The 12,998-nt window shown below is 41.0% G+C and overlaps 1 protein-coding gene across 9 annotated transcripts in view; it reads right to left on the bottom strand.

The window, feature by feature from the left end:
• EPSTI1 (epithelial stromal interaction 1) overlaps nucleotides 1-12,998 on the bottom strand; it is an 89,443-nt gene that overhangs the window by 69,429 nt on the left and 7,016 nt on the right. For all 9 annotated transcript variants that reach the window (XR_011149803.1, XR_011149795.1, XR_011149794.1 and 6 more), the window contains exons 2-5: nucleotides 8,070-8,128; nucleotides 6,033-6,116; nucleotides 2,090-2,163; nucleotides 1,386-1,469 (exon numbers count right to left, since the gene is read on the bottom strand). Coding sequence is in view for 4 of the 9 variants with exons in the window: in XM_069009888.1 (XP_068865989.1) it covers nucleotides 1,386-1,469; nucleotides 2,090-2,163; nucleotides 6,033-6,116; nucleotides 8,070-8,128 (301 nt within the window). In the remaining 5 variants the exon portion in view is untranslated. The remainder of the gene's footprint in view (nucleotides 1-1,385; nucleotides 1,470-2,089; nucleotides 2,164-6,032; nucleotides 6,117-8,069; nucleotides 8,129-12,998) is intronic.

Raw genomic sequence — 12,998 nt, forward strand, 5'->3', positions numbered from 1 at the left:
TGTTTGCTGCAATGTTGCATACTCCTTCAGAAAAAATGGATACTTACAGTTTTACTATCTACAACATCTATAAAGATTTTATAATCTGTGGGAGTGAAGGTAAGGAAATTAAAGAGCATGAAAACGAACCTGATACATCAATATATTTTCCAGGTGTAACTAGAAATTGCAGCAGTGTTGTAACATTTTTCTTGTCCAGTGCCCATGGGCAAACAACATATATTAAATAATTAATCCACTCTCTTTCACTGCTATCATCACTGCTTGTGGAGCTATATATGAGATGGTAACAGCTAACGATATTTTCAGGTGATAATATTTATTGTTCCTGTGAGCTATCATGTATGGGCTTATGCCCAAAGTATAATGCTAACCACTGAAAGACTGGGAACAGATTAATCCTTACCTAGAGGCAATTACAGTTATTTTTGTTTATGCATGCCCTTGTACGCCAACCCGCATCGACGACTTTTTAATTAACTCTCAACATTCAGTTTCTGCACAGAAAATCATTTTTACTGTTGTGGAGACAAAACTTGCAAACCTGAAATCTCCCTTTCTCTCCTTGTTAATGCACACATAAGTACCATGCTCCCTCTCCTTTCTTTTTTCATTTAAATTCCACGCTGCATTCTCAAGCAAGTACTACTTGGTTGCCACCAAGGAGACAGAAATGAACTTTTACAAAGGGTTGCGCAGCACAAAGGATGAGAAGATGCTTTGTGAGAATAACTAGAGAAAGCAAACAAATTCAAAATAGTGAAAGAAAATTTGAAAGTGAGCTATCATTGGTGTCAATATGTGGAGAATATTAGAAGGAAGAGTGATCTGACTTGATTAGCAGGACACTTGAGTGGGCAAGCTGCAGAAGGGCTGGAGGGGCAGTTGAATTTCAGGGCGCTCTCAGCACAATGCAGGCAGACTATACTGACCTTTTCATGATTTGGATATCTTTTCCATCATGAAAGGCTGGATTTTCTAGTATTCTTCCCATGTGCACAGGCAGTTATGGATTTCTATAAGGTCTTTGTGCCAACTGCTACAATCCAATCTTATAGAGGGAGCTCATGTCAAAGTGAACCATATAACCTGCACACACAATGTTACTCCTGACCTTCATGTTCTCCCCTTCTGCTAACTCATCCCGGTGGATGCAACTGAAAGGTTGGAGTTTCTGGTGAGCCAAAGGAGCACCCAAGCCCCCAAAAACACCAGGTCAGGCATCCTTCAGTCATCTACAAAGGAGGAGGACTGCATTTCCTAATTCCTCTATACCATGCAGGGTTACCACTTAATTTAATTAGCCAGTTCCATGTAGTTCAGCAAAATCAAGCATCAAGACATGAACTGTTATATGGCTTCAAGTCGGCAGTAACCAGATTTACCTTTTCTCTCTGAGTTGCTTTCTTTTTCAGGATTTCAGCTTCTTCAGCTGCCTTTTTTGCTTTTATGTATTCTTCTCTCTTGTGCTGCATGACATAAACATAGGAAGTTATTTTACATATTTATGTATACAACGAGTACATAAGGCAATTTGACTCCTATGGTGCACATCTTTCAAATCCAAAGTGTGTTTGGGGAAACTTTCTGTAATTTTTTCCCTTAAAATGAGACACTGAGTAATGCAGGCTGTGCAACAGCTACTCCAATATTGGCTTTAAGAAGGCTGGGAAATCTAGGACTGATAAATGGGCCTCCATGCAAGGACTCACACAGCTGATTGATAACTTACAAGCATTTATACCTCTTGCAACAGGCACAACATTTCCACATAAGCACGGGATAGAGGGGTACATTGATCAATTAGTCCAAGCATGAGCAGCATGCCGGAAGAGACAGCACGGCATTTAAGTGGCTTTACAACTGTACTGGTTGTTATTTGAGATACCGTCTGTGATACAGATTGGTACATATTTATGGACAGATTTCTCATTTTCTTTGGTTCAGAACATTAGTTTCTGATTTTCTGCTGTTTCCTTCAGGTTTCATGACTTTCTCCTGTCAAGCAGCTGTGAGTTCATTTTATAGTCATATGAAACACTTCATGAAAAGCTTTCTTCCTAAAAAGAAAGATTTTTTTCTTACTGACCTTTTTCTGGTATTTAGATTGCATGAGAATCATTTGCTGGTTTTGTCTTACTTTAGCTTCTGATTCGTTTCCACCTTAAAAAAACCCAAAAATATAAATGGCATTTTGTATAAGCATTTTAACTGCAAATGCCAGTCATTTCAGAATACAGCAATATAACAGCTTGGATGTATGCCTATACAGGAAATTTTTCATAATTACAGTAGCTGTCTGACATTAAAGAGAATAGATAGGAGACCTTTTCGATCATTTTATTCATCCATCAAAAGCACTTGCCTATTATTTACAGAGCACCCACTGTATCATCCACTCTACCAACAAATATGTCCCTACAATATATGATCAGTTTACTGAGGAACTATTCCATTTTCAGAAAATCAGTCATGCTTTGCAGGTGAGTTTTCATTTTCTGATCCAACTACCCCTACCTTTGCTCAGTTTGTCACACACATACAGTCAGAAATTCTATTGCTAAAAAGTTTCTCTTTTATCAAATTTAGGATCTTGGATGCTGCCAGCACTAATGGGATGCTATCATTTTAGTATTTTCTAACTAATGTCTTGGGGCTTGAGGAAGAATTCCCTTTCTGAAATGGAAGTAAAAGCCTTTTCCCACGGACCTCACACTCATATTGAGGCAGTAGAAGGTGTCCTTTTCCAAAGGCATGGACTTGCTTTTGTGAACATTTAAAGCTCTGGCCATAATGTTCAGCCTTCAATAAAAAGAAACAAAAACCCCACAAACAAATAAACCACCCGCACAAAGAAAGCGATACTAGGGATGGAGGGAGTGACTTTGATTCTATTACTCTGCTCTATTTTCCAAAGTATTTTCTTGCTTTAGGAAAGGATATAATTTATTCCCTCAGTTATTGCAAAAACTAACAGCAGCCCTCACTCCATTCTGAGGATGGGGGCTGTATTTTGCCAATTTATTGTTTTCATGGGAAGTTCCCCTCTGTGTGACTCCTAATTCAATAGAAGCAGCTAAACCACACTGTGCTACTTAAGGTGCCTGATATCCTGGGCTGTATCAAAAGCAGCATGGGCAGCCAGTCAGGGGAGGGGATTCTGCTCTGGTGAGACCCCCCTGGAGTGCTGCATACAGCTCTGGGGCCTCCAGTATAAGAAGGACATGGACCTGGTGGATTGAGTCCATAGGAGGGCCTCAAAGATCATCAGAGGGCTGGAGCACCTCTCCTGTGAAGACAGGCTGAGAGAGTTGGGTTTGTTCACCCTGGAGAGGAGAAGACTCCACAGAGACCTCCTAGCAGCCTTTCAGTACCTAAAGGGGACTACAAAAGAGCTGGAGAGGGAATTTTTGCAAGGGCATATAGTGATAGGACAAGGGGGAATGGCTTTAAACTGAAAAAGGAGAGATTTAGATTGAATATAATAAAGAAATTTTTCACTATGAGGTGCTGAGGCACTGGCACAAATTGCCCAGAGATGTTGTGGATGCCCCACCCCTGGAAGTGTTCAAGGCCAGGCTGGATGGGTCTTTGAGCAACCTGGTCTAGTGGAAGGCATCCCTGCCCATGGCAGGGCAGTTAAAATGAAATAATATTTAAGTTTTCTTCAGACCCAAATCATTCTAAGAAATGTAAGATAACTATACTAGACCTTTTAGGAGGAATCACTCTTGTCTAAAGTTAGCTTTCTCCATTTACTAATGGAAGATAACTAATCTTTAGGTGCTTTTGTGACATTTAGTGAATGGGAGATCAATTCCTTAAGTGTGGCAACATTTCTATGGACAAAAACAAATTCCTAAGATAAGTTCTCAAGAGAGACTGGCCATACAGTATACAAGTAATAACCTTAGAGTAGCAATAAGCATACAGCTGGCATTGTGGAATGTCTCTTCCCTAGGTCTTAGAAAATCACTCTTTTGCTTAAACAAGTTTTGAAACCTCTTGGATGATTAATCTTTCTCTTTTTTTAGCCTTTTACTGGCAAAATTTCTTGTGTGCACTGTATTTTTTTTGCATGTACTGATGGACATCGTCTTGGAACAAATATTTTTCTGATCATTACTAGAAATTGCCTATAGCCTTTCAGAAAGGTTTAATTCATTCAAGTTGGCTTGGCTGTAACATGTCAGATGCTTCACTGAAGTCAAGAGTGTGTTGTGATCATATATAATAATACCAGAAAAGAGACTGTTGCATTTATCAGGCATGATTTGTTGCTCCACTCATTGCTTATAGAGGAGAGTGGAACTTGCATCCTTCATTGCTCTCATCTCTCCATGATGCCTGAAAGTTTGCCAGTCAAATATTACAGTTGAAAGCCAGAATACTTATTTCCCTATGGAAAGCACAAGTGTTAAAAAAACTTCAACTTTAAGAAACTTCAACTTTATTTAGAGATTTTGTTTAGTGATTTGGACTACATGTGTAGTCCCTTAAAATCACTCTGAGAAAATAACACATTATACTTTTTTCCCTTAATGAGTATCTACAGTGGTGACATTAGAGATGCCACTTCAGTTCTAAATTTGTTCCTGTGGAAATGATATGTTCTAATAATCTTCGAACCTTAGTTCTTTTCAGAGGCACTGAACACAGTGCTTGTGTCTCAGTCTCCAGGAGTCTAAGTGGAAGCTAGACATTGACTGAAGACATCATATTTTCTTTCTTATTTTTTTTTTCCCTCTTAGATTGCTTCTTTCCCAAGGAAGTTTTTAAATGCAGTAGGTCCAGAAGAAGTTAAGACTCCCGACACTCAGTCACTGCAGCTTTGACAGCACACCCTCAGTCACGCAGCCAGCCCGCACACATTCTGCACAGACACCACACACCAAATTTCTGTTTCCAGATTTCACTTTCTTCAGCAAAAAGCTCTATGGTCTCCTTATGACAGAAGTATGTTGTCTTCTAGGGACTACTCACAAGCAAGAAGGAGATGTTACACATGAATTCACAAAGACTGTCTGGCCACATGACTGATGTGATCGTGGGAATACAGGGCATTGCCACCACTGCAAACAACTGTGACTCAGCTGCAGGGCAGAACATGTGGGACCAGGATCACCTTGAGCTAAAAACCAACTCTGGGTTGGAGTCAGTTCAAATTCCTTTGTCTCCCACCTACTGACTATTTTTATACACTGTACACCACTGCAAACTTATCTTGCATAGCCTGGCAGAGAAAGAACTTAATTTGCAGGTCAAGGCAGGCAACATCCTGCACTGTGCACCCCAAATTCTCCTATGACAGCCAAGGTAAGGAAGGGCAGCTCTTCTTTTCTAAAACTTTTTTAAACTAATTCTGAAATATCACTAAATTCAATACTTTATAGTGGTTACAATTCAAGATATCTCCTATACTTTCTCTCACCCATCTAGAAAACATCTTGGTTATCTTAGCGAACATATCAGTTACGTTCAGGGCGTTTTACGTTCTTGCAGCTTTTTACCCTGTTTTTCATTTACTTGTCTGTTTTTATCCTTATAAAATTGGAAACACAGAGCTTCACGCACATTTAGCCTGCAAATGCTGAAGCTGCAGGGATCACTTTGGCCAGCCAGCAGCCAAGAAACACACATAGTAAGACAGAGGAGTTTTCTTATGGGTAACTGGAGGGTCTCCAACATGCTGTCCATCTGAACAGTACTGAAAAGTGTGTGCTCCCTCAGAGACATCAACCACAGAGAGTGTAAACAGCAGGAGGGTTAATCCACCTGTTTTCCCCAAATGTTAGTACAGATTTTCTACTGTGATCTTGACAGATTTCTTGAGTGACAATCTGTGCTGTTTTGTTTCAGAAACATCTTCCTTGCCATGATCAACAAGAAGCAGAGCACATACGATAGGCTCATGTCAGCCCTTATTGACACTGAGTCTCTTTAATAAGCAGCATGCAAGAAAAAGTGAAAAATATCTCATGTCCTGCAAAATAAAATTTTGCAATTCACAATTGCTGATTTACATGTCTTACCCAGTCTCTGTGGACTCAACGTAATTGGCCCTGGCCTGTGTTCTTTCTTCCATTGCTCCAGGTCATTGAGCTCTTTCTCAGCAACTGAGCAGGTATAAAAAGAAATAAATACATGGAAGTTAGAGGGAATACTAAAAAGCAGCCATTATTGCTAATTGCAGGTAATCCTGAAGACCATCCAGGAACAAACTCGTTCTCAAGGGATGCAGATACCCCCACAAGAGGTTACTCAGTCACTGCAATGATCAGCTGAAAAGGCAGTTTCCCTAACTCGAGACTGTACTGGTGAGCAACCCTAGAACTCAACTCCAAAAGTAAAGCCAAAACCAGCTAAGAGACTGCTAATAGACTGCTTTTTGACCCCTGGGAATCTGTAGGTAAGTGCACCAGTATTTACTCCTGCAGGTAAAGCAGAAGTTACAATTAAGATGTTATTGCTGCATAGAGGGAAATCCTTGTGGTGCAATGCTCCCCAGCAGGGAAATGAAAAGTAATTTTCCCTCCCAGCCACATGCTCCCTAAATAGAAACAGGAGGAATGCATGAATCAGCTTCAAATTAAGACACTTCAGCATAGGCACCCACATGTGAGATGGGCAGCAAGCTCCCAGTGTAGTCAGTGGAAGTCAATACGGCCGGGGTGCAGCCATATGCTCTAGGATGGCTGGCTGATTTAACTTCTCTCTTTATTGACTGACAGAGAAAAAAACAACAACAATTCCTTTCAATAGCAAGGCCAACAAAGCCTATGGAAAGAGGAGCTGTGTTTTACACTAGCACTTTGCTTGCTCTAGGAGCTCATTGCACTCCTACTAACCATATTTCCTAATGGCTGGCTATGGCTATCGGAGGCTGACACCAGCCCTCCTCTAACAGGATAAAGCCAGTATTTGGGTAAGCTTCTAAAGAGACCCAAAAGACACACCAGCTTTTTATTTCACCTTTTAAACAAGCATTTGAGACTCCATTCAGTGAGGTCCTATTTCTGCCAGCATCCACGACAGAAATACTTGACATGCTTCAGACCTTTCACACTGGTGCCACAAAGTGAAAACAGACATTTATTAGAGCAGCAGCACCTTTGTTGTTAATATCACAGTCAGGTCTAAGATGATCTGCTGCTATTCATCCCTCCAGAAGATTTTAGTTTGGTTCATGATACGTCCATTTTTTTTCTTGCAATCCAAGGAAACCCAACCCATACCAGCCTCCTGGTGAAGCATTTCAGCCAAACTCACACTGTTTGAGAAGAAAGGATTTAATTGCACTGTTTCCTCAAAGACTCAAGACATGAGAAGTACTGACTCACACTCCTTCATCTTTCATATCTTGCATAAATCAATGCCCAGGAGTGTAGGACTGCTGTGCTCAGTCACCTCTGTATACAGAGTTTATTTTACAACTGACTCTTGCTGTAACTTTCCCAATAAATGTTTCAACATATGCCTGATCTTTCTGGTAGAGGTTCAGGGTGTTCCTGCTTAGCTACTTTCACCAGAAAGACTCAAAGCCAAGCAAAAGTGAATACTTTCCATCTAAAATGACTTTTACCAGCTTGAGAAAAGAACCACCTACAATCCTTAAATGCATGTTCAAGAACCAACAGCAGCTGCAGTTGCTTTTGTTTCCACATGGGAGTATTTTCAAAAATATTTCTTATTTATATTTTTGTTCTTCCTCCTCCTAACCCAGAGACTGTTCAAAGTTCTCTGATATTAATTCAATCCTGTAAAAGTTGGATAGAGCTAATTCCAGCATAGTCTTGTAGAAGCCATCTTGAACAGCTCCAGCACTGAAATTACCAAAACCCTTCTGAACAAGATTTATTCTGCATGAAGTGAAGTCAGATGATGAGTCAATCTTCAGAAAAGCTACATGAGGATGGAGAATGCTCATAGCACTGGCTTCACTGTCATAGCTGTACATATAAAAGCATTGTAAAAATGAGGATAAAAGTTGCAAGAGCAATAAAATGCACTAAACCCTAAAGTTATTCAAGTAGAAATAATGTATTATTATATTAGACAACTCGACTTACTTTGCTGCAACTGTTTTCTTCTGGTTTCCTTTGGAGTTACCAGGACATATGGGCCAACACTAAAATGAAAGAATACACTCTTATTTTTCCTGTTTACACAAAATCAGGACTACAATGAGTTCCTTCATCTGCAAAGTCAGTTTTCTGCTGTTGTAGCAAATAGCTTCATATAAAAACTAATATTTATTCTGATTCAACTCCTCAGAAATTTTTGGTAAGTACTCTAGAAATACTTGTTATATTTGGAATTGGCAGCAGATAGCAAGCATAATATTTCCAGAAACTTTTAGCATAGCCTTTGCTGTTCTTATTCAAGTTTTGCTCTAGACTCCTGACCTCAAATCTCATGCATTCCAAATCAAATCACTTCCTTGAATCAAAGTGCTCCATGTGGAAGACCACTATCTACTGGGAAGAGCACTGGTGCTGGCAGTCCCACCCCTTACCTTGTGGGCACCAAGCACTTTGTGAACTCAAGCAGCCTGCTCAAAAGTTGTTCAAGGAATGTGCAAAGTCACACTGTTTGTGATGGACTCAGGTGACTTAGTCTCAGACTGAGCCTCAGTTTCCTTGTCAGCCTTTCATTTTCAGACACCAGGAGCTCCTTGGGCATATTCATCTTGCTGTCATGCCGAAGGTGCAACTCACTGAATCAGGACAAGGGCCCTGTTTTGCGAGACCTAATTCAAAATGCAGTTGCTGTCTCAAGGAGCTATCAATCTAACGTGACAGCAAAGAGGCAAGACTGGGTTCAGAGTGTATTAACAGACTTGAGGTGATCAAAAGAGTGATGAAAACACGTCAGTTCCACTTGGAGAAGACAAAGGGTTTTATCTCCATGGTGTATAGTGTGGGTAGGAGTTTACATGGCTCCCGCTCAGCAGCGGCTGTGCCATGGCAGTGCAGGTTTACCAGAAATGCACTAAGGAGAAGTTGGCCCCACACATCAGAGTCTTGGCAGGGTTTTATATACACATGTGGGCACAAATATTTCACACGTGTGAAAACACAAGGAGAAGAACAGCCAGAAAAGAATAATTAGGGGTGAAGGCTGAGCCTCTTAAGGAAGGGTCATATGGAGTGGCTAGAGGACAAGCTAGTAAGCAGAGAGAGCAGTTGGCAGTGGAAAAGTAATGAAACGATAGGGCCCAATACTTAGACTTAAAAGGGGAATGAAAATCATGCAAAGAGATCAAAGTGCCCAAAGCTCCCTGCTGCCGTATCACTGTAATTCAGGGTTTGGTAAGAGAGTATTTATATCCAATTACCTCTTTCTCTTTGAAGACTTATTCTAGGAGGATGTGGATTAATTTATGAGATTAAACTAGTAAAGATAGAGCCGTGAGCTTTAATGGTGCCATTTAATATGATCCTTTCCCTTTCTGCCAGCACACTCTGGTGCCCCTGAGACGGTGAGACTGTTCTGCACGTCTCCACCGAATCCCAGACCCTTAAAGGCAGGAGTGAAGAGAGCAGCAACACCCCACTGGCATTCACCACACAACTGCAAACATTACTTAAAAGAAGCTTTGACAACACATCTTGCTTATGGCATAACACTCCCCATCAGTGAAGTTGTTTCAGATTTTTCTCTATTTGATTGAGTAGTAGCATTTCCAGTTTATCCCAAAGTGCCTTTAACAAGCTGCTGCACAATTTATCTGTTTCAAGATTTTTTGTTGTTGTTTCAGATATTAAGATCATATTTCTCTCAAGTTCATAAACAAAAATTATTGAGTACCTTCTAAACTCCCCTCCCTTCCCTTTGGCAGTGATAAAAGTGGCTGAAATTGTGGGTTGCAATGCTACATATCTTCCCCCCATCCAAAAATCAATCAGCGCATCTAAGATATCACGCTGCTTCACAGCACTAGAGGGCAGAAGAGCTTTTATACCATGTACTTTGATGACTTCAAACAGTGTTTGTCTGGTTGATTTCTTTTAAGTTATAATCAAATTTTTAAAAAAAGAAGGGACCTCTTCTTGTCTGAACATGTATGAGAAATCATGGTATCAGATCCATCCCTTTTGCCACGAATCATTTCCTTTATCTGCTTCTGCTTTTTGGCTGGAAGGCTTAGACCCCAGGAGGCCTGGTGGGGCCCACTCTTCATATACCTGACCGTGGCCTCATCTTCAGAAATTCAGGACTGTACATGAAATATAGCAAAGATCAATCAGTTTACAAAAGACATAGAGGTGATAGTACATTTACCATCTGTTTTCCAAAGAGCAGATTAAGAGCCATTGTGTTTAAAACAGTGCTTATTTAAAACTCAAATTGGTTTCCATTTTACTGAAATAAAGCCAAAGTAAATGAGGATGCCAAGTTGCCAGTGTGGGAGGGAATGGGAGAACAGGATACCAACTTTTGTCTGTGTCATAGGTTAGCAAGCATAGTCCCGGAAGGGATGTCCTTGCTAAGGGGTGCTTACAGCTTCCTCTGGGACCTGATAGAACCTATCAGCTGGCCAGTTTGAATATGGACAATTCTTTAAGCCACTTAAAGTTGTGACCGCCTCTGTGATCCACACTTAAGAATAGACAAACTCCCCCCCAAGCTCTCTCTCCTTTCCGGCGCTGGCACAGGTGGCTGCAGGCCCCGTGCAGGGGCCAGTGGGCCCAGCCAGGCCCTGCTTGGGCCAGGCCGGGCCGGGCCACAGCCAGCCTGGAGCCTGTTCCAGCCATGGAACCCCCCCCACTGCCTTGCCGTGGGCGGCCAGAGCGGCTCGGCGCTCCCCCCTGTCCACTGCGATAAGAAACTTTCAACATTCCATCTACAAAGCTGCAAGGCCGAGGTGAGATTAACCCTTTTATTGCTGTGAAGAGCTGAAAACCTGAGGGAAGATAGAGAGGAGATGCTTAAAGTTGAAATTCTGTTGTGAAGCTATGATATATCAGAGTATCTCATTGTAATTTCATGAAGATATGGGGGGTGGAGTGTTCAACTCGTAAGCAAAAGCACCTGCGCTGAGATAGGCAGATGCTGCCGCAGCTGTAATTTGATGAGAAGTTTGGACAGGGAGAGATGGAGCAGATGAGGACTTTTGCTCCAAACAGGAAAGGAGAAAACCTCAGTCCCTAGAGATGCTCCCAGAGACAGTCCTAACGATGAAGATGAGGAAGACCCTTTGCTCCCAGGGAAGGAGAAGGGTCTCTGTTTTTTTGATTCTGAACGGCTCAACCTTAAAATTGTACCCCAAAAAACTTCAAGAGTGGACCCTCGAAAGCAGTTGTGGGAAAAGCTGCAAGTCGGGGGAAGGGACTCACATCACAAGCAGAGAGACTCCTCTTCCTAAATGGACTGAACAATATTTGGAAGTGGGCGGCTGCCTCGTTGTGATAATGTTTTCATAGAATGAGCAAGAAGAGACTTCTCTTCCTAAATGGACTGAACAAGGTTATTATGGAAGTGGTAAACAGACTGAACATCTTAAGGGTTGTCTTTTTACATTGTCAGTGGGAGAAGGGAGGAAGGTGGGGGGAGGAGGAGAATTCTGAAGGTGGTATAATTTTTTTTTTTCCCTTCTCTTAGGTCTGTTAATAAACTTCTTTATATTCTTTCAAGTTTGGTGCCTGCTTTGCATTTCTCCTAATTCTTATCTCACAGAAGATAAACAGTAATGAGTATTTTAGACCAAACCACTACACTAAATTGGTGTTTCTGCCTGGTTACAAACCCAACCCGCTACAGTCTGTCTTTTATCTAATGCTTTGTTTTAGTTATTATTAGAAATTAAGAGACAAAAAAAAGGGGGAGGCAGTTGAGTTTATTGAGTTTATCTAACTTTATAGTACTCATCTTGGTCTCTGGAAAGATATGTTAAGAGTGTAGATTTGGGTGCTGGGATCAAAAATGGCCTTAAGCTGAAGGAGGGCAGGTTTGGGTTACGTACTAGGAAGAAATTCTTTACTGTGAGGGTGGTGAGGCACTGGCACAAGTTGCCCACAGATGTTGTGGATTCCCCATCCCTGGAGGTGTTTAAGACCAGGTTGGATGGGGCTCTGAATTTGGTCTAGTGGAAGGATTCCTGCCCATGGCAGGGGGGTTGGAACTAGATAACCTTTAAGGTCTCTTAAAGAACCATTCTATGATTCTCTGATCAGAGGTAAGGAAGAGTAAGTACATGGTAAACTTCTTGTGGGAGGGGTGAGAGTCAGGGTACAAACTAGTTCCTTGCCTTTTTACCCTACAGGAGAGGAGCCAGATAAGCTGTTGCCTGAGAAACTCCACCTGCCCTACCAGTTCTAAAATCCACACCTAATATCTGTCGTTTTCTTGAGATTCTTTTTTCTAAGGAGAGAAAGTTAATGCAAAAACCCACCACCAGCTTTCACTTCATGTTTTTATCCAGTTTGCAGGATATTGTATGTCATTTCTTTGTTCAGGCAAAACCTCTGATCCAGTTAAGCCTATAAAACCTGCTACAGCCTGTCAATTTAATATTCCAGTCAGTTTCTGGGTTGCCACAGTAGCCATAAGTCTGGAGCAAATTATCCTTCTTACCTGGGGAGCAATTAAGGAAAAGTGAAGATTTGAAGCTATCAGTGGTGTGCAGAATTTTGTGCTTTATATCAATATATGAAGTGCTTCAAAATCCACAGACAGAAAAGATTATAAAGAATTTAACTTTATAGTTTCACTAATAATGATTCTAATTGTTATAAGAATTAAGCCTATCTTTGAGGTAGGGTTGTTTTATAAATACAAATACAGAAGTCACTGGAAAGGGGAGAAAGAACATCTTACCCCAGTTATAGCTCTTCAAAAAGAAAAATCATCTTCTGCCTTTATGGATCATATTAATCTTGATGAGTATTTTTTGTTTTATTTTCTCCGCAGAAAATGGGAATGTATTGACTCATTACACAGACTGAACAGATATTAATGAGAGTAGGAAAGTTATAACCCAATAAGAGAATGTATCT

Source organism: Aphelocoma coerulescens, chromosome 1 (genome assembly GCF_041296385.1).
Source record: "Aphelocoma coerulescens isolate FSJ_1873_10779 chromosome 1, UR_Acoe_1.0, whole genome shotgun sequence".
Lineage (NCBI taxonomy): Eukaryota > Metazoa > Chordata > Aves > Passeriformes > Corvidae > Aphelocoma > Aphelocoma coerulescens.